The sequence below is a fragment of the Saccopteryx leptura genome, chromosome 5, assembly GCF_036850995.1.
Source record: "Saccopteryx leptura isolate mSacLep1 chromosome 5, mSacLep1_pri_phased_curated, whole genome shotgun sequence".
Classification (NCBI taxonomy): domain Eukaryota; kingdom Metazoa; phylum Chordata; class Mammalia; order Chiroptera; family Emballonuridae; genus Saccopteryx; species Saccopteryx leptura.
In genome coordinates, this window is record NC_089507.1 from 194,504,642 (window position 1) to 194,531,911 (window position 27,270).

The following is a 27,270-nucleotide window of genomic DNA, read 5'->3' on the forward strand; positions in this document are numbered from 1 at the left end:
AAAGAGCTGGCAGGAGATACAGTAACGGAGATTATAATATGCGAAAAGGCAGGTATTATTTACGGTGACTTTTGCTGGTTTGAAAATTTCAAGAAGAGATCTGGCACCCACTTGGTGGTGAGGCATGATCTGCAAGTGCTGATGTGAAGGCAGCTGAGGAGTACACTGCACATTTTGCTGCGCTTATTGCAAAGGAAGGCTACATCCCCCAACAAGTGTTCAACTGTGACAAAACAGGATTGTTTTGGAAAAAAATGCCCCAGAGGCCTTTCATCACTGCAGAGAAGAAGCTGCCAGGCCATAAATCCATGAAGGACCAACTGACCCTTGCAGTGTGTGCAAATGCTAGCAGTGACTGTAAAGTAAAGCCACTGCTAGTGTGTCATTCTGAAAATCCTTGAGCCTTTAAGACTCACAAGATTCTTAAAGAAAAACTGCAGGTTATGTGGCGTGCCAATGCTAGGGCATGGGTTATGCAGCATTTTTTTATTGAATGAGTAAATCTTGTCTTGGGTCCTGCAGTGAAGAAATACCTTCAAGAAAATAAACTCCCGATGAAAGCATTACTAATCCTTGAAAATGCTCCAGCCCACCCACCTGGTCTTGAAGATGACATTCTCAATGAGTTCAAATTCGTTAAAGTCCTCTACCTCCCACCCAACACAACTTCAATCTTGCAACCTATGGATCAGCAGGTCATTTCCAACTTTAAAAAGCTTGACACAAAACACTTGTTCCGCCGCTGCTTTGAGGTGACTGAGAATACAAATCTAACCCTTCGAGAGTTTTGGAAAGATCACTACAACATCGTGATATGTTTACACATTATTGACTTGGCATGGCAAGAGGTTACAAGAAGAACCTTGAACTCGGCATGGAAAAAGTTATGGCCTGATGTTGTTGCAGACAGGGACTTCGAAGGATTCGAACCAGAGACTGAGACTGAGGTAGAAGCGTTGGAGGAGATTGTGTCCCTCGGAAAGTCGATGGGTCTGGAGGTAGATGAGGGTGATGTAAATGAGCTCGCCTAGGAATGAGGAGGAACTCTCAACTGAGGAGTTGAAGGACCTACAGATAATACAACATACAGAGCTTCTATAAGAGATTAGTAGTGAGGAGGAGGTAGAGTTGGAGAAAGTGATATCTACAAGTGAAATTAAAGACATGCTGGCAACTGGGAGAAGCTTTCAAGTTTCACTGAAAAGAAACACCAGAAAAAGTTTCAACTGGTAGTACTTCAGCACTTTTTTTTGTTTGTTTTGTTTTTTTGTTTTTGTGTGTGTGGCAGAGACAGAGAGAGTCAGAGAGAGGGACAGATAGGGACAGACAAGAAGGGAGAGAGATGAGAAACATCAATTCTTCATTGCGGTTCCTTAGTTGTCCATTGATTGATTTCTCTTATGTGCCTTGATGGGGGAGCTACAGCAGACCGAGTGACCCCTTACTCGAGCCAGCGTCCTTGGGCTCAAGCTGGAGAGCCTTGCTCAAACCCGATGAGCCCGCGTTCAAACTGTCAACCTTGGGATCTCGAACCTGGGTCCTCCACGTCCCAGTCCAACGCTCTATCCACTGCGCTACCACCTGGTCAGGCATATTTCAGCACTTTTTAATGACACTTGTTTGTCACATTTCCACAACATTTTAAAAGGCAGGCAAAAGCAAACCTCTTGGGATAGATTTTTATTTAAAAGTCCTGCAAGTAAAAGTGCTGAAAGTGCAGCCCAAAAGGCAAAAACAGGTGGTGATTAATGAAAAATACATAATGTTAAGCTTAGGTTAAGTTTAAAATCTTTTTTTTTTCTCTTTTTTTCTTTATTCATTTTTAGAGAGGAGAGAGAGAGAGACAGAGAGAGAGAAGGGGGGAGGAGCTGGAAGCATCAACTCCCATATGTGCCTTGACCAGGCAAGCCCAGAGTTTCGAACCGGCGACCTCAGCATTTCCAGGTCGATGCGTTATCCACTGCGCCACCACAGGTCAGGCAAGCTTAGGTTAAGATTAAAGTTAAGAAAGTGCATTTTTTTTACAATTGTTTTTGTGGTTTCATTTTAAGTAAAGAAAATGCAGTTTTAGTTTACATTTAGTGTTAAGAAAGTGCAGTTTTAGTTTACGTGTCTACAGTGCCTGCATCCCTTCCTCCCTCCCTCCTCCTCTGCCATTCACCTCCATTAGCCACACTCATCTGTCTCCAAGATAAGAATACAGTACTAAAAAACACTTTTTTCTTTTATTTCATATATTTTGTTATGCATTGGTAAAGTATACATGTGTGTTTCTTAATTAAAAACATATGTCTTTTTTCATAATTTAGAATGGTTTGGGGATGTTTCACAGGGCTGGAACGGATTAAATCTATTTCAGTTATTTTAAATGGGAGAAATTTGTTTGATATACGAGTTGACTGACTTACGAGCTCGGTTACAGAATGAATTAAACTTGTATCTCAAGGTATCACTGTACTTGGTCAGGGTTGCTCAGCATTGTTCAACCAACCAAATGATATTACAATTAAAAGGCAGTAATAGCATCTATTAAAAGAGAAGCATAAGATAAAACATTTAAACATGAGTAATGGAAGGGCATAAAATTAATCCATATCTACAAATTTACTCAAGATCAACTTGACAAACCTTCTGATCAAAATTCTTGTATAACTTTGCAAGATATCTTTTGCACTTCAAAAACCAATGTTAAAAGGGAAAAATTAAGTGATAATTATAGCCAGTTTGAACTTTTTATTCAACTTTGAAAAAACCATCCACATAGGGAAAATGTCTACAAAAAAACACACACACACACACACACACACACACACGCACAAATCCCGAAACAAAAAACCCTAAGAAATAATTTTTAAAGCACAAATGCATGAATACCAAACATTAGGAGAGAAAAGTTGTCTATTTATATAGCACAAAGGAGAGTCAAATTCAATCTCTATGTTAATATACACTTGATCCCAAAATTAAATGTCATTTTTTATTTGTGTATAAATCATGCTTTTTCTTACACATTAATTTAAAATACATTAAACATGTACCACATGTTAAACAGGAAAAAAGTCAAAAAAACTTTTTTTTTATTTAGTGAGAGGAGGGGAGGCAGAGACAGACTCCCGCATGCGTCCTGACCGGGATCCACCCAGCAATCCCACTAGGGGCCGATGCTCTATCCATCTAGGGCCCTTGCTTTGTTGTAACCAGAGTCATTTTATAGCTCCTGAGGCGGAGGCCATAGAGCCAACCTTAGTGCCCAGGGCCAACTTTCTCCAATATAACCATGGCTGCAGGAGAGAGAGAGAAAGTGAGAAGTGAGAGGGAAAGGTGGAGATGCAGATGGACGCTTCTCCTGTGTTCCCTGGCCGGAAATTGAACCCAGGACATCCACATGCCAGGACGATGCTCTACCACTGAGCCAACTGGCTAGGGCTTTCAAATTTTTAATATTGTGAATAACATTACAAATTATATTTTAAATGTACATTATACTCTTCATTAAGAAATTACTTTTTATTCTATTTAAAAGCATCTTATCAAAAACAGGATGCATTTTTTTAAAGATTATCTTTTAATTCCTAAGTGAGGCTGTAAGTATATATTTTTCTGAAAGGATTTGTGAAACAAAAACATAGGAAACAATGGTGAAGAGAGTTAACTTTTGTGTGTTGTAACAGCACCTGATAAAATTTCAGCCCCTAATGGTTATATGTTTATTATTAAACAAATTACAAAATTCTTAATTGGAATGCAAAAAGAACCAAGAGGAATTCATTTAAAAATTCATTCAACTTAAAAGAATAAATTCAGCCATGGCTAATTCAACCATGACTAAAATTAACTTCTATAAGTGAAAGGTAGAATTCTAGTTGAGAAAACATGTAAATAAACAGCTAGAGTTGAAGTTTACTCAAAATCTAACTTGAAAAAACAGAAAAACTTACAAATACTGAAAGGCTAAAATCAAAGCAGAGTCTCAAGTGCTAAAGCAGTTAAAAGAATATGACATCAATAAAACGAGGAGGAAAAAAAAGCAAGGCACATATCAGAAAGCCACCCTAAGGACAAAAATTAGAAAACAGCTAATAATAAAGGGTTAGTTTGAAAGAATAGGGGAAAAGGTAAAAATGGAATAAAGAAAGTAATAAAATGAAAGATTCCATTAGCGCATAAGAGAGAGATGGAAGTCACTTTTGCCACAGTGCATTTGGGAAATCATAGAAAATGGTAGAGTATAAATGCAAAACAAGTTTCAGGACAGGTTAGTGGCTGATAAATTTTCAAATACAATTATTCTGAAAAGTATGACTTCAGTTTCATTCTAGTTATAAAAACAAGATTGGCCTGACCAGGCAGTGGCGCAGTGGATAGAGCGTCGGACTGGGATGCAGAGGACCCGGGTTCAAGACCCTGAGGTCGCCAGCTTGAGCGCGGGCTCATCTGGTTTGAGCAAAAAGCCCACCAGCTTGAACCCAAGGTCGCTGGCTCCAGCAAGAGGTTACTCGGTCTGCTGAAGGTTGCGGTCAAGGCACATATGAGAGAGCAATCAATGAACAACTAAGGTGTTGCAACGCGCAATGAAAAACTAATGACTGATGTTTCTCATCTCTCTCCGTTCCTGTCTGTCTGTCCCTGTCTATCCCTCTCTCTGACTCTCTCTCTGTCTCTGTAAATAAATAAATAAATAAATAAATAAATAAATAAATAAATAAAATTTTAAAAAACCCCACAAGATTGTATGAAAGAGAAAAACCAGTATGATTTCATACTGTTCAACCATACTTCTGTATTTAATTCTCAAGATAACCTACAAATTTATTAAATCCGTTAATAATATTTTAAAAAATGCTTTGGTCATAAACATACTCTGCTATTCTTCTATATATTTCTCTGACCTCTGTACTGTAGTAAATAATAAAAAAACATTTGCCTATCTTGGGAACCTTTCAGAGAGATAAAGTTTAAATGTCAGAAATCCGCTTTCAAACATATCATAACTTTTATAATTATACTAAGACATTCATGCTCAATTTTTCTTTTTATGCAATAACTACATTTTTACCTTTTAAAATAAGTACATTCTATCTTCCAGGAATCAGCCTAAAATTTCAAATGCCTATTATGTAAGCATTTTATATAAAGTTAAGTTTGTTTAAGAAGCATAACTTCACACAATGAGCACTTATTTGTCTGCTTCCCCCCATTATCCTCTCTATTCCCTCATTACAAAATCAAGGGATGAATAACTGCCATTCAATGACTTGGCTCTAATAGACTGAAACTCAACACAGGACAGTCCTCACTGCAGTAACCTCAAAGAGCCAGTATAATGCATTCCACCTAGTGAGTCCCTCACAATTCCTTGTAATGATTGAGTGAATTCTGATAAATTGGGAACCAGCATTTTGTTACTTAATACAAATGTTTTCCAGACCATTCCCAATTTTCATCATTGACACTTAGTATTCACCAAATGGCAGGTTCTAAGAATACACAGCTATGTCTCTGGTCTCATCTGCTCAGCACTGGGAAGTCAACTGGTCTCCTGGATCCAGCCATACAAGAAATCAAAAATATCCCCTTGACTTTTCTGCAACATAGACCAGTAAATCTCTCCCACCTTTTTGCTCATAAGCTTGCATGAGCTGGGTGTCTGTCGCTAAAAGAACTTTTATAAAAATCATATCAAATACAATTTACAAAAAGAGTGACAACTAATGAACCCTCAAATGTGAAACTGGCTAAACAAGGTGTAGGGCAACAAGAACAGTCTCATCTCTGGCTGGTAGTTGGTATCCCAGTTAAGCAGTATCAAAGAAATAAGCCAAAACTATTGCTTATGGTAACTTAGGGTTCAAATCATGTGCCCATCAAAATTGGAACATTGGGAGACTTGGTAGAAAAATATCAGGAATTTAGACCATGTTATCAATGCTGAGAGGATAAGACCCAAACTCTTTGGTATGAAATATAAATACCTTCATTATCTGGCCTTATGTCCCTCTGTATGTTAGGAATTATTCTATATGCAGGGGTCCCCAAACTTTTTACACAGGGGGCCAGTTCACTGTCCCTCAGACGGTTGGAGGGCCGCCACATACAGTGCTCCTCTCACTGACCACCAATGAAAGAGGTGCCCCTTCCAGAAGTGCGATGGAGGGCCAGATAAATGGCCTCAGGGGGCCACATGTGGCCCGCGGGCCGTAGGAAATACAGGAAATACAACACTAACTGATGTAAGAAATGAAGTACAAAAACTGAAAAGTACAGCTTCAGACAAGGCTTGATCCAAAGTCATCAGGTTTCCAGCTCTGCTTCTCTGCCATCTTCCCTCCTCTAGGAGTTGCTCTGACCTCAGGTGGACTCCTATCACAACAGCAAACAGTTCTAGGTTTTATATTCTCACCACACAGAAGGCAGATGACAAAGCATCTGCTTTATAAATACCCACAGAGGAGAGAGGCCTCCAGCAAATTCTGAGATTTACTCTGATTGAGTCAGTTTAGGTTTCATGCCTATCTCAAAACAATCACTGCAGCGAGATCAGAATGATCTGATGGCTTAGCCTAGGTCAAGGATGCAGCCTGACACTGAAGGTTGTTAGAAAGGGAAGAGGGAAGGCCGCTATCACCTTCCAATGCATCCTTCACAAGTTATACTCTAACAACTATCTATGTTCAATTCTCTAAGTGTCATTCATGGTTTGAATTGTGTCCCTAAAAAAGATATTTTGAAGTTCTAACCTCCAGTACCTGTGAATGTGAACTTAGTGGAAATAGGTCTTTGCCGATATATTCAAGTTCAGATGCACTCAAGTCATACATCCTTATAAGAGGAAGAGAAGAAACACACAGGGAGAGTGTCACAAGATTGAAATGATGGAGGCAGAGACTGAAATTATGTATCTACAAGCCAAGAAATGCCCAGGATTGCTGGCAATTCCAAAAACAAAGAAAAAGGCAAGTAACAGATTCTCCCCTAGAGTCTTAAGAGAAAGTATGGACCCACCAACATCCTCATTTCAGACTTCGGACCTCCAGAACTGTGAGAGATTAAATTTCTGTTGTGTCAAGCCACCCAGTCTGTGACACTTTGTTACAACAAACATAGGAAACTAATACACTGAGTATGACAACCCATGATTCTGTCTTTGCACAAACTCTTTGCTCCTTCTGGAATGCCCTTCTCCACACTATTGATGATTCACTATTCACACTAAACTTTCAGATCTTCCCACAGTATCTTTTCTGTGATGACTTCCACCAGACCCCTCAAAAGGTTAGTCTCTCCACCACATTTTAATCCAGCACCACATATTGCCGGTATTTTTATTATTAAATTCTAATTGCCTGTGCACATAGTTGTCTGTTCAAAATTATAAACTCCCTCAAAATTATGTGGTGGTGCAGTGGATAAATCATCAACCTGGAACACTGAGGTCACTAGTTTGAAGCCCTGGCTTGCCTGGTCAAAATACATATGTGAGTTGATGCTTCCTGCTCCCTACCCCCTCTCTTTTATAAAATGAATAAATAAAATAATATAAATTATGAACTCTCCAATGGGAAAGCAGGGCCTGATTCTTATCCACCTTAATATCCTCAAGGCATGCACAGTACCTAATACATAATAATCGTTCATTCAGAAGCTATCTATGAATTCAACCAGGTGATAACTCATCTCAGAAGAAGATAACAGGCCCTGGCCAGGTGGTTCTGTTGGTTGGAATGTTGCCCCAATGCTCCAGGGTTGTGGGTTTGATCCTCAGTTAGAGCACATATGAAAATCACATTTTCTAAGACTTTAAAGAAGAGAGACAAAACAAGAGTAGCAATGGACTGCTCCTAAATTTTGACCTTTGGTTATTGAAAGTCAGATTGTCTACTGAAATAAGGAGGTACAAAGATAAAGATGATTTTTACAATGAGGATTCAGAAGTTTGGCCTTAGATGTGGCTCATTCTGAGGTGACAGTAAAACATCCCAGTAAAGACATCTGGCAAACAATAGAAAACAAGACAATGAAGTTTAGGAGAAACAGAAGGACAAAAGACATATGGCAGTCTTATAAGCAAAAATGACTTTTTCAGGAGGGGGGGGAGTTTTATAACTTTATTCACCAATTAGCAGTTAGTTCTCATCCACATTAACTATTGATTTTTGAAAGTGGTGACAGGTATGTAGGTAACCAAAGTATAAAGCTTGTTTGATAAATCTTCATCTTCATTATATGTTCTGGACAACTGCACTCAGATATGGTATGGGACATTCCTTATTCCTTTAGCCCAGACAGCTTTGTTGAGCCTCGTGTCAATGTGTACATCCAGATTTCCCATCTCTTTCATGGTAAATTTATAGATCTCCCCACTCCATGGATATGCCGGTGAATGTTGATGGTGTATTCTCTGATCACAATCTTGCTGATGGCAGAATGGTCCTTCTTGCCACCGTTCTTTGTGGGAGCCATTATGCCAGGCCCAGGTTGGAAAGAAAGCAAAAATGATGTGTTGTTTTGTTTTTGGTTTTTTTTGGAGAGAGAGAGAGAGAGAGTAGGAGAAAGGGAGAGAGAGACAGGAAGAGAGAGAGAGAGAAGCATCAACTTGTTGCTCCACTTAGTTGAGCATTGATTGCTTCTCATACATGTCTTGACTGGGGATCAGACTGCTGACCTTGAGCTCAGGCCAAGCCAGCAATCCCTTGTGTTCAAGCAGGCAACCTTGGGCTCAAGCCAGTGACTTCAGGATTGTGTAGATGACCCTGTGCTCAAGCCAGCAACAGCGAGTATCAAACCAGTGATCTCAGCATTCACGGTCAATGCTCTATCCACTGTACCACCAGCAGTCAGGGAAAAAATGACTTTTTTAAGTCATAAAAACATATTACAAAATTTCATTTCTTTATTCAACAAACAGTTATTGAGCACTATGTCCCAGGCACTGTTCTAGGCTCTGAGAATGTAATGGCAACTAAAAATCTTTGTCCTTATGGAGCTTATGTTTTCTTGGGGAAACAGACAAGCTTCATTTGGTTCAAGAACATAAATTTAAGGCTTCAGGTTAATACTGCTTAGTACTTACTATAAGTAAAAAAAATTTCTTCTTTCCTTTTTTCAAATTTTATTTTCCAGAATTTTCAACTCACTAGTTAGAAAGATATTTTTTAGGTCCTCAGACCAGCAGCCAGATAGGCTCAGGTGAATTAAGACATTTTCTTACACTAGCTCTCCTATTATAACAAATCTATTTTTCCTCCTTTGTTTCTCAGTGTTTTTTTTCCCTGGCAGTTTTATAACTTTGACAATCAGCAGTTAGTTTTCAACCACATAAACCATAGATTTTTGAAAGTGGTAACAGGTACACAGTTAACCAACATACAGAGCTTGTATGGTGATTCTCCACCCTCATTACGTTTTCTGAACTACTGCACCCAGATATAGCATGGGACATTCCTTATTCCTTTGGCCCAGACAGCTTAGCTGAGGTTGGTATCCTTGCACATATCTGGAGTTCCCATCTACTTTGTGGCAATTAATTTCCAGATCTTTCTGAGTGGCTGAAGAGCATGTTTCTTGAAACCCTCTCCACGGATGCACTTATGAATGTTGATAGGGTATTCTCTGGACACTACTTTGCTGATAGCAGAATGGTTCTTCTCAGCAGGAGCCATTCCAGCAGGCCCAGGTTGGAAAAAGGAAGCTCAAGGTGCTTCTCAAAGGATTTAGGTCAATCCTTCCAAAGAAGGTTCATAAAGGGTAACTGGTCTCAGAAAAAAAATGAGAGGCCAAATGGTACAACAGAAAGAATGGGTCTGGGAATTAGTCAAGGCCTGAGTTCAAGCCACAACTGTTCGCCAGTTGTGTGACTTTTGGCAAGTAATTCAGTATCTCCCAGGTTCAGTTTACCCATCTATGAAATGGGAATACCTTTACTCTGAGAATTAAAAGAGGTAATTCCTAAAAGGCACTTGACATAACACCTGGAAAAAATAGAGAAATGCTAGAAAAATGGTGGCAGCTGTTGCTATGAACTACTAATTTAGTAAAACTGCATATTCCGGGCACAAAACAGATGCTCAATAAATGTTCACTTCTTTTTCTTCTATAAAATGTAGCTTAACATCCTGGGTAACTATAAGGCTCCAATTCATTAGGTTTTTCTATTCTATCTTCCCAAAAGTTTTGTATTGCAAACTTTTTATAGGAACTTAAAAGAATAAAATGCATATTAACTTTAGAAATGAGCTTAATATCTTTATTCTCTAACTTGATGGGATGTATTTATCCTCCAAAGAAAATGTTCGATGGTGATGCCACAAGTAGGGGAAAAAATCAGTGAATTATGAATATTAACATAAAAATGAATGAAAGTGATACTGCTTTAGGAATCATCCAGGAAAGATTCCATAGTTATTTTTTTATTACAATGGCACCATTAACTGCAATTAATCATTTTTGTAGTTCTTTTTCATTTGGAAAAAATTAAGTGATTTTCTATCTACAAGCACAGAAAAATCCAAACTTTATACAACACCGTCAGAGTTGTCCTCCTCAGGAGGGCACAATATACAGTATATGAAAATGCTTAAAAAAAAAAAAAAGAAAATGCTTTGACCACGTCCTTCGCCTATGATATGCACTTGGTGATAACTTCAGTGAAATCTAATCCTCTTATTACCCTACATTCTTTTCAGTTAATGAAAGAGACCCTATAATAGCAATACAACACAGGATTTATGTAACTAAAAAGCTTAAAAAACACAGTGACTTGATGCCCATCTGAACCAGGAAAGTGTTCATTTTAATGTCTCTTAGTTTAATAACAAGGAGGTTTGCAAGTTAAATCAAGACAAATATAATCGAAACCAGCATTTCCCTCTTCTTCTAAAAAGAATTCAACTAAAATTTTAATTAAAGTTTTTTTTAAAAGGTCAGAGACATAAGTTCTTCTTAGTTTCATTAAAAAAAATGCAAATTCCAGAAGCACACAAAATATAATAGTTTTATCAGGACTAATGTCAAAGGAAAGGGCACTGACGCTCACACCGACTCAAGTGGAGTGTCTGCAATAACCGGGGAGTCCCCTCACTCAAGAGTGACACCATCCGAGACAACCAGTGTCAGGTCTGCCTATTCCTCATCACACATGATTCTTCTCCAATCCCCTGGACTGTCTATGCGAACACTCAGACCTGCTCTTGTCCCTGGCAATCTACTTCATATATAGATATTGCCAAAGCTTATACATGTCCTGCCACGTGGATACCTTGAAAACACCTCAATTTCAGTGTGTACAAAATTAAACATCTCAGATCTGTTCCTTCTGTGTCCCTGTATCTTAATGATATCATCACCATCTTCTCAATCGCCCAAGAGAGAATCTAGTTTTCTTTCCTGCACCAACCCCCTCTCTTCCCAAAAGAAAACCAGTTTCAGAGAAAGATGTGTCACTTACCTCTACAATGCCACTTAGAACCTATCCCATCCATATCCTATCTCAAGTTATCGTTACTACTGTCCTGACCCATACCAACAGTTCCAAACCATATAGTTGCCCACTATCTCTCACGCTTAAAGTGAGTTCAGGTACTCTAAACATTTTAGACAGACTGATCTTGCTGTACATGTCCCTCCCCACTCTACGGCCTTTCACTGCATACCAGATTTTCTTTCCTCTGACCTAACCATCCATTCACTTGACCTTGGAAGCTCTTCAAATTCAAAAACACTCTGGCCTCTCCTTCAAGGCCATTTTTGCTCTAGTTCCAATCTAAAAAGCTTGTAATGTTATGAAAAGATGAACTATGCCATTCCACTGCGCACAGGCTAAAAATTAAAATTCTCAACTCAACTAACAGGGATCCACATGGCCTGGCCCCTGCCTAGCTCTCCAGTTTTACCATGTTCCCCTTTGCTCTCCCTGCTTCAGCCACCTGGCCTTCTATCCAGCCTGCTACAACCCCTCATCCCCAATCCTCTGTACATGTTGGCCCTTTACCACCCACCCCTCATATAGGCAGTGACATCTCACTCCTTAGATCTCAACTCAAAAGTCATTCAGTCACTAACCTTACCATTCCAAACTAAGTCAAGTCCTCTTTTTGTCCCCTGCTCTTCACTTTCATAGCCTTAAGAAAAACATACTATGTAAATTGATTACTGAATGTCTTATTCCGAGGTTAGAATGTAAGCTCCACAAAAGCAGGACTCTGTCTGTCTTGTATCTCACAATCTAACCCAGAACAGCCCTCAACAAATGAGTAGATTATATTAAGTAATAAGTCAGAACACCCTCAGTTACAAGGCTAGCCCCACTACGCATTGGTCATGGATCACTTGGTTTCTTCCTAACAATCAAGAGCTCATCTCCTAAACGTTCTCTGAATTCCCTTAAAGATCTGTCAATAGGTGAGTCTATAATTCTACTGTTCCAAACTTCCCTCTCACAACTCTATTCTATCTACCAGCAATACCCTACTTTCTGGTCTCCACAGTTTTGTTTGCATCCTTCTTTCCCAGCTACATATTTCCAAATCTTAATTAGCCTCAAATGCTCAAATACAGTATCACCTTCTCCTCAAAGTCTTCCTGTATCCTCCGGCTAGTCACAACCTCTCCACCCCTAAATTTCCACAGGTTCTCCAATGTCTCATTCAGGTCTCAGATCAGATGCCACTTTAAATGAGAGGCTTCTCCTAAAGTTACTCACCAGTTACCATTCTCTATCAGACAAATCTGTTTTATTTTCTTAAAAGCATCTAGCATTATCTAAAATTATCTTGTCTGTTTCTTTCAGGTACATATCTACTTATTAATTGCCTGTGGCCTGAATAGAATGTAAGATCCATGAAAGCAAGGGCTCTATCTTCTTCTCCATATTGCCTCACTCCTACACATCTGAGATCAAAAGTGTTCGGTAAATATCTACCAAAGGGATGCATGACTCTGTAGCCCTAGGACTCTGGTTATTTGTGTACATAGCTTTCTCTTGCTATATTCCAAACTCCTCCTGGAGTAGGCCAAGGTCTGGCTAATCTATTTGGGTGTATTATCTGGAAATCCTTGCACAACTAAAGCAAATAATAAGAAGCAACTACTCACTAATTAATGAGTGATCTCTCCAAGAGGTACTGCCCTGAACCAGGCCAACTCAGAACTCTGTATTCCCCAGAAACCAGGGCATACAGTAACCTCCTTCTATGTTCTCTCCACCACAGACCCTGTTCCATTCTGCCGCCTCTAGTGAGCTTCAAAGGGCTAGTTTCCTCCCTTTCCTTTAGCCAACAACCATTGATTCCTCTATCTCTAATATCTCACAATCCTACCCTTTCCTTTCTATCTCCAGCCAACAAATCACTTCCAAGGCCCTGTTAATCAGCTGGGGAACTCGGCGGGCCCTAGGGAACAAGGGAATGCTAAAACGAAATGTTTTAAATTAAGACTGGAGCTCTTTTTCACCTTTTCTTTTATACTTCGTTTATCCAAAAGAGGCCCTATGTCAGAGACTGGCTTTGATACACTTTGGGACCGTAAGCTTTCTTCCCATGTAGCCCAACGAACCCGAACCTCTGGGGGTACCTCCACCCTCGTCTCGAACCTTTTCATTTTCCAGTACAGAAAGACCCCAGGCCACAGACGATTTTCTCCCCGGAAGCAAATGGTCCTCAAACACAGTGGGGCGGCCCTACCTCCCCAATTTCTGTCTGGCATCCGCCTCAGGCCTGAAACTGTCTTCAGCGCCCCTCAGCCTCAACCTCTGACTGGGCCCGACCCTCCAACACCATCTTCCACTTACCTGAAGCGGCCCCCGCAGTGCTGGCACTGCTCGCCCACCCAGCCGGCGGGGCAGACGCACTGTCCGGTGCCAGGGTTGCAGCGGCCGCCGTTGACACAGGGCCGGTCACATTCCTTGGCCTCGGGTACGGCTGAGCCCAACACCACCGTCGCTGACGCCGCGGCCTCGGCAGCCCAGGGAAGCAGCAGCAGAGGCGGGAGCAGCAGCAGAAGCCGCGGGAGGCGCAGCCCGGCCCCCAGCCCCGGCCTCCCAGCTCCAGCGGAGTCCCAGTCCCAGAGCTGCCCGCTGTTCCTGCCCGCGGGCACTGTCGTCGCTGCCGTCCGCCTCCTCAGCCTCGCCTCAGTCGCCGCCGCCGCCGCCACCATCTTCCCGGGGCTGAGACGGTGCCCCGCGAACACATACACACACACCGCACGGCCGGCTCCCCTGCGCCTGGCCGTGCGGGGCTGGGCTAGGCTGTGCGGACGGTGGCTCAGGCGGTCAATCCTGGGGGCGGGGCCAGAGCTGCGCGGCAGGCGGGGCGACGCGTGCATGCGTGCGTGAGCGGGACGCGCAGGCCACTGGCGTGCGGCGCTGGTGGTCCGGATCGCGGGCTTCTGACCCTGCGTCTAGGGTTCATTGAGAACGTCCGCTCCTCACTCACCTCGGGACCGGGTACCAAGGCTCTCTAGCAGGCTCATTTTTGCGCTTCGCCCAGCAAGGTGGCGACGGGGTAGCAACCCTGAAGCCCTGTCTTCCCGTTGGCTGCCTGAGAACCGGCCCCTCTGCGAGCCTAGCCCGGTTGTGTTGAGCGCTGTCCTCTCGGAAACCCCGGCCTCTGGCATCGCTCTGCCCCAGCTGTAGCTGCGAGGTAAAGAGGGCCTAGGAGGCTGCGTCGTGGTGTGACTGGATGCTGCATTCGAGCCTCTGCTTTCTCTGTAAAACAGGGATAAGGGAATAACACGTGTGTTGAGGATCTACTGCATAGACAGTTCAGTAAATGCTTAATAGTCTAAATGAACACACACACACACACACGACCCAGAGTCCCTTGATTCAGGTGATCCAGTAAGAGACCAGACTCTCCACCTTAATTCTGTGGAGGAAGTTCAGGGTTATCTTATTCCCCACTATTTGTCCTCCAGTCGTCTCTGAGGATGGGGGGGGGGGACAGCATAAAATCAGGAATTGGGGCACCCTCAGCTCGCTCAAGTCTGCCTGTCTTGTTAGGGAGTTTATTACTTTGGTGGCCCCCAGTGAAACATGCTTCCTGGCAGTATAACCTTGTGTGGGCCTTGACCTTAGAATCTGGACTGGACCCATGTTTGGACTTAACTAATAGAAGAAGGTGGCAAAAGTGATGTTCTGTCAGTTTCAGATCTGAACTTTAGTAAAAGTGCCTGGAAATCTTGATTTTGAGCTCTTGATAATCTGGGGCTGTACCTCTTCTTCCTTGTTGCGGAGAGACCACATGCAGAGATAACATTGAAGAAAATTAGACATCCAGTTATCACCAAGAACTAATATCCACCATGGGTCCCCAGGCACATGAAATTGGTGGACCCATCCCAGTGAAGGGATCAGCCATTGAGGGAAGAAGCCAGCTAGGTTGTTCCAGGCAGTTGGGCTGTTCCTTAACCTAGAACAAAGACAAGTCTTTCCTCCTCTGCCTTATCCAAAATCCTGAAAAATAATAAAGTAGCTGCTTTTGTAAGCCTGTAAGTTTTAGAGGGTTTGTTACTCAGCAATAAATAATCAGAGCATTATCTGACATAAGCCTTGTGCTGTGAGGAATATTCTTATGGCAGCTACCTCAGAATCTGGGTACCTTGCAATCCCTTGGAAACAAAAATAAAAGATAAATAAAGCCCTTGTGGAGCCTCTCAACTTTACCATAGAGCACAAAATCCTAAGATTCTAGGATATACCCCTGAACTTGTACGCAAGCCTGACCTTCCTCACTCTGCAACCCCTTCCTTCAAGCCTGGTGAAGCTGTACTGCACAACAGCCTCACCCTCAGCTCTACACCCGTACATCACTGCTATTCCTACCTGAAACCTATTGTTTGGCTTGGCCCTACCCCTGGCATTCTGGTTTGCAGCATGCTTTTACTGCTGTGACCTACATGGGCATGTATAGGACCAGGTGGAGAAATAGAAGACATGGCCCTACCTTCTAGCATACCCCAGTCAGATGGGGGAGGCTAACATGGAGCCATGTGCTGGCTTCAGGAGGGACTGCTCCCCCTACTGCTATAGTCCAGAAGTGGAATCAGACTTTGCCTTCACTCCTCACATCAAAACTGAACCCAGGCTGTGAAGTTTCACATTATTTTTGCCAAACACTCATGGATTACAGGAAACAGTATGCATCCACAGAAGAGCAGTATGGCTGTCCTAGAACCTTGGTGCAGCAACTTGCTCTTTTCTTAACTTCCTTAACCTATCCCCATCTCTTTCCCTTTTTCCTTAGCCTTCAAACATGCTCAAATTATCTTGTCCTTGAAAAACAAACAAAATCTTACCTTGACCTGTGAAGGGAAGTATGGCTGTATTCTTTTTCCTTTATTGTTGTTGTCAGAGAGTTTCCCACATTTTTACTTCCGTGTGGTATATTACAAATGGCTGCAATACACTTTTACACTTCTACGGAGAGATGGGGGCTAATCCCAGCCGTTCCCTGAATCTGGACTGTCCTTAGTGTTGGCTTAACCGATAGACTATGGCAGAAGTGATGTTCTAGAAGGACATCTGAGTCTAGGTCATGAAAAGTTTTGCAGTGTCCTCTTGAGTGTCTTGGAACACTTGCTCTAGTGAAATCTAGGTGTTAGAAAAGAAGTTGGTCGGCCTAGCGTGCGGAGGACCCGGGTTTGATTCCCGGCCAGGGCACACAGGAGAAGCGCCCATTTGCTTCTCCACCCCTCCGCCGCGCTTTCCTCTCTGTCTCTCTCTTCCCCTCCCGCAGCCAAGGCTCCATTGGAGCAAAGATGGCCCGGGCGCTGGGGATGGCTCTGTGGCCTCTGCCTCAGGCGCTAGAGTGGCTCTGGTCGCAACATGGCGACGCCCAGGATGGGCAGAGCATCGCCCCCTGGTGGGCAGAGCTTCGCCCCTGGTGGGCGTGCCGGGTGGATCCCGGTCGGGCGCATGCGGGAGTCTGTCTGACTGTCTCTCCCTGTTTCCAGCTTCAGAAAAATGAAAAAAAAAAAGAAAAAGAAAAGAAAAGAAATTGAGCTACTTAGAGTACTGAGACTGCCATACTGCAAGGAAGCCAGCCCCCAGCTGTTCAGCCCACCAACCTTTGAGTCTTCCCAGTTGAGGCCCTAGAAACTTGTGAAGCAGAGAGGGTCATCTCTGCTGAACCCACCTCAAATTGCTAATAGAAACAAAATAAATAAGTATACTTGTTTCAGCCATTAAGTTTTGAGTTGGTTTGAGACAGCAATAGATTGCCAGAATACTCTGTAACGTGCTTCCTCCAAGGACAAGAGTAGGTCCTGTGAGATAAACTTAGATTAAGAATAGCGATATAATAAGTGACAGGAGCTGAAGGAGCAGCGGAGGTTGTCCCTATTTCCCCTCCTCCTTCCCTTGTCTGGTTGACTTCCCAGGCCCCTTCACTCCACAGTCTGGTTCCACCATGTGTCAGAAACAAGAAGAGAAGAACCCTACAGAGGAGACCAGCAAAGAGAAGCAGGACATGCAGTAGAAAGAAGGTATTCTAAAAAAAAAAAAAAAGGTATTCTCCCTGAGAGAGCCGAGGAAGCAAAGTTAGTTAAAGCCCAAAATCCAAGCCTAGGCCCAAAAGCCTGGAAGCTCTGACTTCCTCGTGAAGAAACTCCAGAAAGGGCAGAGTACTTTGACTCAGGAGACTATAACATGGTCAAAGCCAAGATGAAGAATAAGCAGCTGCCAATGTGGGACCAGACAAGAACCTGATGACTGGTGACCACATCCCCACTCCACAGAACCTGTCCCAGAGAAGGTCACCAGCAAGCTTGCAGGTGTCCAAGTTGAATGATGCTGCCCAGGGCTCCGCCAGATCCTGAGACGCTGCCCCCTGGGTTCTGTGCTAGCTACTGCCCCTCCCTGCTTTTGCAGCCAAGGGTCAGGAAGTGGCTTGAATGGAGTGAGCTAGAGAGCAGAAGCCCCTGCCTGTTGGTGTCCCAGCACATGGAGCCCTTTGAGCTGAGCACCAAGACCTTGAACCTTTTTGTTTTACCTTTCCCCCAAATAACTGTTGGGAGAAATCTCAGTGAAATCCTGGGGGGTAGGGTAGGGACTTTAGGGGTTGTTTGAGAGGGTGGGTGGGAGAATTAGGGAAATATGATTTAGGGCCTAGAGTTGATAACATTCTTGACTATCCCTCTTAACCATGTGGCTGGTATGGAGTGGGTGTGAGGGGAAGGAAGTAGAATTAACTAAAGATGTGAGGTTCCAATTTAGCTCTAGAAAAAATGCAGTATTTGCTTGGATTGTGGCTGGAGACCTGCTGTCAGATAAAAGAAATTGCCCATCTAAATATGACAGATGCAAATAACTCCTCTGGTTCTGTGGAGCAAGCTGAGAATGAATTAATGTTAATTGTTCATTTTAAAAAAATGTTCTTGAAACATTTACTGTGGGGAAAAGGAAAGTGAATATGATGGAGGGGGCCATGAATATAGGAAGCTCCACAGAGTCCAGGGGACTTTTCAGTATTTGAAATCTTTAAAAAAAGACCCATAGAAACTACCCCCAAAAAGAACAGCTGTATAAATATGTATACATATTTAACGTACAACTAGTCTATGTATAATACACAGTGGGTTCTGATCTTATTGGCCACTTGCTCCTCATGGAAGAGGTCACTGTAGCTTCAGAAGCATTTCTATTGGACTCCTTGTGCTTTATCATCAAGGTTTTGTGACTGTTCTATCTGAAATCTCATGTCACCTTCTTCTCTACTAGTCCTTATCAAGGTGGCTACTTCCAAGTCCCAGAAATTTTCATGTCAATGGCACAGAATTCCTAGCCTTCAATTTAGAATGGCTCTAAATCCAGACTCTGAATAAGAGTTCTCACCAACTGCATGGCCAAGGATGTTTGCATCCGCTCTGATGGTTTGAAAGTATCTCTGCCACTGTGTGTGTTGGGGGGGGGGGTTACTCAAGAAAAAACATTTCTCTCTGTGAGGCCCTTTTGCCTGCATTGTCTCTGGGTTATAGGCATGGATAGATAGATTTTATAATCCTTGGCTTTTACTCATGCAATGTCTTAGGTCAGTTTCCCTAGAAGCAGAGCCTGAAACAGGATTTGAGTACATAATTTATTGGGAGAGTACTCTCAGGAGACAGGTATCGAAGAAAGCAAGACAGAGCAGAGAAAGGAAGCTAAACAAGGATGTGGCCTTATCTGGAGTTGAGCTTCAGTCTGACCCTATGTAGAGCCATGGATCATGGATTGTACCATAGAGTTGATCCCACCTTCAGACTAAAGGGCCACCATGTTGTACACATATCACATTTAGCAGCCAACACTCACAGCAATAAGAAGGATTTAGTAAAGGAAACTTGGGAGGGAAACAGTAGTCTACTATACAATGAATATTTATTGAGCAATAGATAGCAAAGATGAATGCTGTCCCGGTGAAACCTATCTGATTAACTGCCTGACCTTCCATAAGCATCAACAGCTCTTATACTTTTAGTCTATGTGGAACAAAGCAATTTCCTGATCATAGATGTCAGGATCTCACCTAATAGGTAAGGCACTATATTGCCTGTGAAATAAGGCTGATCCTGAAAGTTTGAAACAAACACAACTGGGAGGGTTCTGGGTAGAAATGAAGTTCCACTAGGTAGCAGCTCCCATGTGAGGGGTAGGTCAGCTTGCAAACATAAGAGGCCAGTCATCCTTGGTAGATTCCACAGGAAAGTGTTTAAAGATCCTTGACCTGGGAACACAGGGTTAGCTCTCTTGAGTTGTTGGCAGAGCTCCTGATGACCTCCATAGATAAGCCCCACAAAAACAGGAAGCAGCCTTTATATCAGCTAAAGGGACAAGACCTTGGGAAGAGATCACCATTAAAAGCAAAGCACTTGAAATTCTGTTGAATGAGCTAGATGCATGTCTCTTGCCCCGAATTTCTACAACAGAGAACGAAAATGTTTTTCCTGAACATAGGTAAGACATTAGGAAAACAGGATTAGCATTAAAGGCAACTGGATTTGCTAAAGATGACCATGAAAGACTTTAATTTAGAGGTTCCCAAACTGAAGCCATCCTTTTTGATAAAAATTTCTCAGAATTGTAGGTGACAACCTGTATTGGTTTCCTGTGGCTACTGTAACAAATTACCACAAACTCAGTGGCATAAAAGAGCAGAAATGTATTATACAATTCTGGATACCAGAAGTCCCAAATCAGGGTGTCAACAGGGCTGCATTTCTTCTCAAGACTCAAGGGAAAACTACTTTGTTGCCAATACCAGCTTCAGGTGGCATTTGCCATTCCTCGGCCTCCTAGACTTGTGGCCACATCACTCAAATCTCTGCCTTTGTTATCACATTGCCTTCTCCTCTGTGTTGTTTTATCCTCTGTGTGTCTCTGATAAGGACATTTGGTATTGGATTTAGGGCCCACCAGCATAATCCAGGATAATATGCTCATCTCAAGTTCCTCACTTATTACATCTATAAGCACCCTTTTTCCCCAAATATGGTAACATTCAAAGGTTCTGAGAATTAGGATGTGGCTATATCTTTTGGGGAGCCACTATTCAGCCCACTATACAACCCTACACAGGAAGTCTACTCATTCAATTCATTAGTTTATACAGCTCATGTTTACTGAGTGGCTACTGTATACCAGAGACTGATCTAGAATATGAAAATTCCCACTGTTACTTACTTCTATTAGAATGGCTACTATTAAAAATAAAACAGAAAATAACAAATGGCAAGAATATGAAGAAGTTGGAACTGTTGCACACTGCTAGTGGGAATGTGAAATGGTGTAGCCATTAAGGAAAACAGTTTGACAGCTCCTCAGAACAGTTAAAATAGAATTACCATATGATCCAGCAATACTACTTGTGGGTATATATCTATATATCCAAAGTAATTGAAAGCAAAATTTGGAAGAGAGATTTGTACATCCATGTTTATTGCAATATTATACACAATAGTGGAAGTAACCCAGATGTCCATTGACAGATGAATGGATAAACAAAATGTGGTATATAATACAATGAAATATTAATCAGATTTAGAAAGGAAAGAAATTCTGACACATGCTACAGCATAGATGAACCTTGAGGACATTATGCTAAGTGAAATGAATCAGTCACAAAAAGACAGATACTATATGATTCTACTTAGATGAGGTACCTAGAATAGTCAAGTTCATAGAAATAGAAGGTAAAATGATAGTTGCCAGGGACTGGGGACTGTGTTTTTAAAGATTTTTGTTGGTCAAATAAGTTTGTAAATATGATATATATGTTTGCTCGCTTATAGTTTGCATTGTGGGCCCTGGCCGGTTGGCTCAGCGGTAGAGCGTCGGCCTGGCGTGCGGGGGAACCCGGGTTCGATTCCCAGCCAGGGCACGTAGGAGAAGCGCCCATTTGCTTCTCCACCCCCCCTCCTTCCTCTCTGTCTCTCTCTTCCCCTCCCTCAGCCAAGGCTCCATTGGAGCAAAGATGGCCCGGGCGCTGGGGATGGCTCCTTGGCCTCTGCCCCAGGCGCTAGAGTGGCTCTAGTCACGGCAGAGCAACGCCCCGGAGGGGCAGAGCATCGCCCCCTGGTGGGCAGAGCTTCGCCCCTGGTGGGCGTGCTGGCTGGATCCCGGTCGGGTGCATGCGGGAGTCTGTCTGACTGTCTCTCCCCGTTTCCAGCTTCAGAAAAATACAAAAAAAAAAAAAATTGAAAAAAAAATAGTTTGCATTGTGTGTAGGAGACAGGCTGTAAGCTGGCAAAGTTATTATAGCCTAAGGCTTAGCTTTAAAAGTAAGCTTTTGCCCACACCCTTGACTATTACATGATGTAGGGTGGTGCACTCTCATAACACCTCAGATAAGTGACTTTGTATCAGAGACTTCCCTATTTGTATATTGGATTAAAGGTTTGATTTCTACATTATAACGTGGGGCAGACCGGGAGCTTGCTCTCTCTTGAGAGATTAGCATTAGAGGAGAGAGCAGAGAAAGGCCACGTGGAGGAGAGGAGAAGCAGCCAAGATGACAGAGTGCTGAAGGAGAAGTCAGTTTGTGCAGAGTTTGTGCAGAAAGAAGGAGATGGGGAACAGAGGTGAATAGGCTGGTGAGATAGAAACCTTTGATCCTAGGAAACTCGGATAAGTCAGTAGCTTTGTGAACACTGAATGAGTGGGTTTTGGAGCCTAGTGTGTGTTTTTACTTGTCCGCCGGGTGCAAGCTAGGATTAAAGCTAATGGCCCACCAGTTTTTGTGTGTTGTTTCATTATCGTCTGTCTGAATCTAATGCAAACCTGCACTGGCCAGGCGGCTGTGATGGTGGCCGTAGCTACTGGCTTTACAATTTTATTTATTGATTTTAGAGAGAGAGAAAGGTAGGGTGAGAAGGAGTGGGACCCATCAACCCGTAGTTGCTTCTCATATGTGCCTTGACAGAACAAGCCCAGGCTTTCTAAATGGTGACCTCAGCATTCCAGGTTGATGCTCCATCCACTGCACCACCACAGGCCAGACAAGCATTGGTTGTTTAATGGGAATAGTGGTTCAGCTTTGCAAGATGAAAAGTTTTGGAGATCAAATTGTACAACAATGTGAATATATTTAACATTACTGAACTGTATGTACTCTTAAAAACAGTTAAGATGGTAAATTTTGTTATTTTTTTACCACAATTAAATATTTTAGCTATATTTAAAAAACCCCTACCTTCAAGGAATAACTAATTAGGTAGACCTTTTTTTAAATTCTCTGCTCAAGTGTAATAAGTGCAGAAAAGTGAAAAGATCATACATACATAGCTCAATGAATTTTTAAAGTAAACATACTCATATCACTAGGGCCAGTATCAAGAAATAGAACATTACAGGGCCCCTCTCGTCCCCTGCCAGTCACTTCCTCCACAAGGAAACCACTCTCCTGACTTCTTACACTATAGATTTGTTTTGCCATTTTTTTCCTTTATATAAACGGAATACTATAGTAAGGACCCTTCTGTGTCTGGCTTCTTTCACTCAGCATTATGTTTTGAGATCCATCCATGTCGCATATTGTTAGTCATTAACTTTTATTTCTATATTCCATTGTGTAAAGATATATACTATAGAGCGTCGGCCTAGCGTGCGGAGGACTCGGATTCGATTCCCGGTCAGGGCACACAGGAGAAGTGCCCATTTGCTTCTCCACCCCTCCGCCGCGCTTTCCTCTCTGTCTCTCTCTTACCCTCCCGCAGCCAAGGCTCCATTGGAGCAAAGATGGCCCGGGCACTGGGGATGGCTCTGTGGCCTCTGCCTCAGGCGCTAGAGTGGCTCTGGTCACAACATGGCGACGCCCAGGATGGGCAGAGCATCGCCCCCTGGTGGGCAGAGCGTCGCCCCATGGTGGGCGTGCCGGGTGGATCCCGGTCGGGCTTATGCGGGAGTCTGTCTGACTGTCTCTCCCTGTTTCCAGCTTCAGAAAAATGAAAAAAAAAAAAAAAGATATATACTATAATATGACAATTTGTTTATCCTACTGCTGATGGACATTTGGACAGTTTCCAGTTTGAGGCTACCATGACTGATGATGCTCTGAACAGTCTACAAGTCTAGCACAGGTCTCTTGGTGAACATATGTACACATTTCTGTTGGGTATATACCAGAGGTATGCTGATACATGTTTAACAACAGGCTCACTGGGGTGGGGAGGAGCCTCCTGCATAGCATTTTTTTTATTTCTATGATATAAATACTCCCACCATGACTTATTTCAAGCTACCAATATGATGTCACTGAATGCAGAATTGGGAAGAAATGTACAGAATCTGCTGTCACAAGCCGGTGGGAACCAGCTCTAGCACTATGCATGTCTGGTGGGTCTACTGAGAAACAGATGCCGAAACAAAAATTAGACATGCAAGTGACTTATTAGGGGAAATGACTGTGAAGGATAAAGGGAAAGGGAGCAGAGAAAGTCAGGGAGAGGATTCAGTCTGGAATAAAAATGGACAGCTATGAAGAAAAGGGGGAGGAAGGATTGGTTTAGAAGAGTCTCAGACTATACAGATAGCTCCAAGAAAAGCCTGTGCAGGCCAATGAGAAGGGCTGCAACCAGAGTTGCCAGTGGGAGTAGCCCTTCATCTCGCAGGAATGCGCCTGCATTAGCACAAATGTGGCGGTTGAGCCGCAGGGACAGCAGATTATTTGCCAGTGATTCAACTCCCCACAGCAGGAGACCCCAGCAACGCATTTTCATGACTGCTATCCCTGGTAATATTCCTTTGCACCACCTCCCTGGAGATGAGTGGGATGGCTTCTCAGTCTGTGTCCCCTCTAGATATCTTACCTTTCCCAAGTTACATGCACAGCCCTGGCTTGGCTATCTTGTTTGGAAGCTGGACTGGTAATTTTAGATTGAATAAGCCCCAGGTTTCTTGGCTAATTCACCAGAAAAGAAAAAGGAATTCAAGAGGAAAACACTGGATTTCCTCCTAATGAGGACAGAGAAGTGTTCTAATTATTCATTAAAGAAATAAGAGTTGACCATACTATACCTCAACTGACAATTTTGTACATTAGTGATTATATAAGAAAAAACGTTAGTCTGAAATAGAAGCTGGAAAACATCTTATAATCCAAGTTACAGCTAGCTATTGATACTAAAAGCAATGTGGTGCTTTTAAAAAATGTCCATAGTGGTGTGGGAGGTAGGTGGAGGTGGGCAGAAGGTGTGGAAATGGGGATGAAAGAGACTTTGTTTGGGGCAATAGGCACATAATGCAGTGTGCAGATGTTTTATTGAATTTCACAACTAAACCTGTACCCCAATAAATTCAATTAAAAATATTTTAAAATAAATAAAAATGTACACAAATTCCTTGATTTGCCCTTTATTTTTTTATTTTATATTTTTGTATTTTTCTGAAGTTGGAAACGGGGAGGCAGTCAGACTCCTCCTGCATGCGCCCGACTGGGATCCACCCGGCATGCCCACCAGGGGGCGATGCTCTGCCCATCTGGGGCATTGCTCTGTTGCAACCAGGGCCATTCTAGCGCCTGAGGCAGAGGCCATGGAGCCATTCTCAACGCCTGGGCCAACTTTGCTTCAATGGAGCCTTGGCTGCGGGAGGGGAAGAGAGATACATAGGGGAAGGAGAGGGGGAGGGGTGGAGAAGCAGATGGGTGCTTCTCCTGTGTGCCCTGGCCAGGAATCGAACCCGGGACTCCTGCACACCAGGCCGACACTCTACCACTGAGCCAACCAGCTAGGACTTGATATGCCCTTTAGAAGTTGGAGTTTATTTCCCCTTTCTAGAAGGCCAGACTTATTACTCACTTCTAACTAAGTGATCTAATTATGCTAGGTGACCACTGTGGGCAGACCATGCAAAAGATAACCTCTCTCTCTCTTTCTCTCTTCCTCCTTCCTCCCTCCCTCCTTTCTTCCCTACCTCCATCCCTCCCTCTGTCCTTCCTGCCTTCTCTTTTCACTTGCTTTGGAGGAAGCCAGTTATATAATGAGATCATTCTAGCCTGTGAAGAAGCCCAAGTGGGGAAGAGTGGAGGCCTCCCACTAAAAACCAGCACAAACTTTCCAGACATGTGTCTGAGCCATTTTGGAAGTGGATCCTTTAGCCTCAGTCAAGTCTTCAGATGACAGCAACCCTGGTCAACACCTTGACTGTGACCTTATGAAACACCTTGAGCCAGAATTGCCTAGTAATGCTGCCCTGAAGTTTCTGACTCATGGAATCTGTGAGGATAATAATTTGTTGTTGTTATAAGTCACTAAGTTTGGGGGTAATTTGTCTCACAGCAATAGATAATTAATATAGGCAATAAGAGTTTGGAAGTCCACCTACATGCATCCAACACCATGACAGAAGATACCAATATGGAGACAATATAACAAATCCATGGAAGATGCCCATTTCTTCCCTTTCTGCTTTGGCTCATTGAGAAGCCATCTCCTCCTCAAGCTAACTTTCATCAAAGCCCATTGTCCTGATGCCACTAGAATCACCATCTCTATTTCTAGTGCTTGTTCAAGGCCTTGCTATAGCCTGCTACAAATGCTGTGATCAAGGCTTCTGATGCCTACACAGAAGTCCCCTTCTTATGTTGCTGCTGAGCCACTGGCACCAACTCCCATTATCTGATAAGTCACTGGCAGCAATGCAGCCTTCGTTACGGGGAAGTGCTCTTGCCTCCACTTGCACTGTGACCCTGGCAGGAATTCCATGGTGGGGGATGGTGGCAGGTAACCCTGTGTGTAGAACCAGCTGACCAAAAGTCTGGGCTGTGACCAGAGATGTGGCCCAGATTGCAGTGTTTACCAAGTTAAACAGGCTGAAGCCAGATCAGCATATCAAAAATGACTCAAGGCTCAAGGAGCATTTAGCTATGAACCCCAACAAGTCAGGGCCCAGGGCATTAATTATAGACAAGGTTCATTAATTAAAGACAGAAAGAAAGCAAACCTGCAGGAAGTTCATGAGTCAGAGTCCTGAGCTTGGGACAGCTTTGAAGTCCATGCCTATGACCAGTGGTCTGGCCTCACCCTCAAGACTGGCATGAAGCCATTAAGCCCTTTCTCTTGTATGCATTTCAAGGGAAGCTATAGCTTTTTATTTTTTTTTCATATGGAAAGTTCCCACAGCGCTCAGAAGCTTCAACAATTTTATACTAGGTTAGGTGCCCCCAAAAGAAAGCCCTGAGGCAAGGATTCAGGGTTAACAGTGGTTCTTAACACCAGGAAGCAGGTGGGGAGTGAGGAAGTGAGACCTGGGGGAGGGAAGGGAAGGGAAGGGAAGGGAAGGGAAGGGAAGGGAAGGGAAGGGAAGGGAAGGGAAGGGAAGGGAAGGGAAAGGAAGGGAAGGGAAAGGGAAGGAAGAGAAGGGAAGGGAAAGGGAAGGAAGAGAAGGGAAGGGAAGGGAAGAGAAAGGAAGGGAAAGGAAGGGAAGGGAAGGGAAGGGAAGAGAAAGGAAGGGAAAGAAAGGGAAAGGAAGGGAAGGGAAGAGAAAGGAAGGGAAAGAAAGGGAAAGGAAGGGAAGGGAAGGGGGAGGAAGGGAAGGGAAGGGGAAGGAAGGGAAAGGAAGGGAAGGGAAGGGAAGGGGAAGGAAGGGAAAGGAAGGGAAGGGAAGGAAAGGGAAGGGAAGGGAAGGGGAAGGAAGGGAAGGGAAGGGAAGGGAAAGGAAGGGAAGGGGAAGAAAGGGAAAGGAAGGGAAGGGAAGGGAAGGGAAGGGAAGGGAAGGGAAGGGGAAGGAAGGGAAAGGAAGGGAAGGGGAAGGAAGGGAAAGGAATGGAAGGGAAGGGAAGGGAAGGGAAGGGAAGACAGAGTACT

The 27,270-nt window shown here is 43.2% G+C and overlaps 1 protein-coding gene and 2 pseudogenes across 4 annotated transcripts in view; 1 reads left to right on the top strand and 2 right to left on the bottom strand.

Annotated features, from left to right (window-relative positions):
- ATRN (attractin) overlaps positions 1-14,255 on the bottom strand; it is a 149,670-nt gene extending 135,415 nt beyond the window's left edge. For all 4 annotated transcript variants that reach the window (XM_066387329.1, XM_066387328.1, XM_066387330.1 and 1 more), the window contains exon 1: positions 13,784-14,255. In XM_066387329.1, the coding sequence (XP_066243426.1) occupies positions 13,784-14,148 (365 nt within the window). In that variant the 5' untranslated portion in view covers positions 14,149-14,255. The remainder of the gene's footprint in view (positions 1-13,783) is intronic.
- On the bottom strand, positions 8,124-8,460 carry LOC136405996 (large ribosomal subunit protein eL31-like; annotated as a pseudogene).
- Positions 14,256-17,399: 3,144 nt separating the features above from the next.
- LOC136405997 (alpha-endosulfine pseudogene) lies at positions 17,400-17,780 on the top strand (annotated as a pseudogene).
- The last annotated feature ends 9,490 nt before the right edge of the window (positions 17,781-27,270 follow it).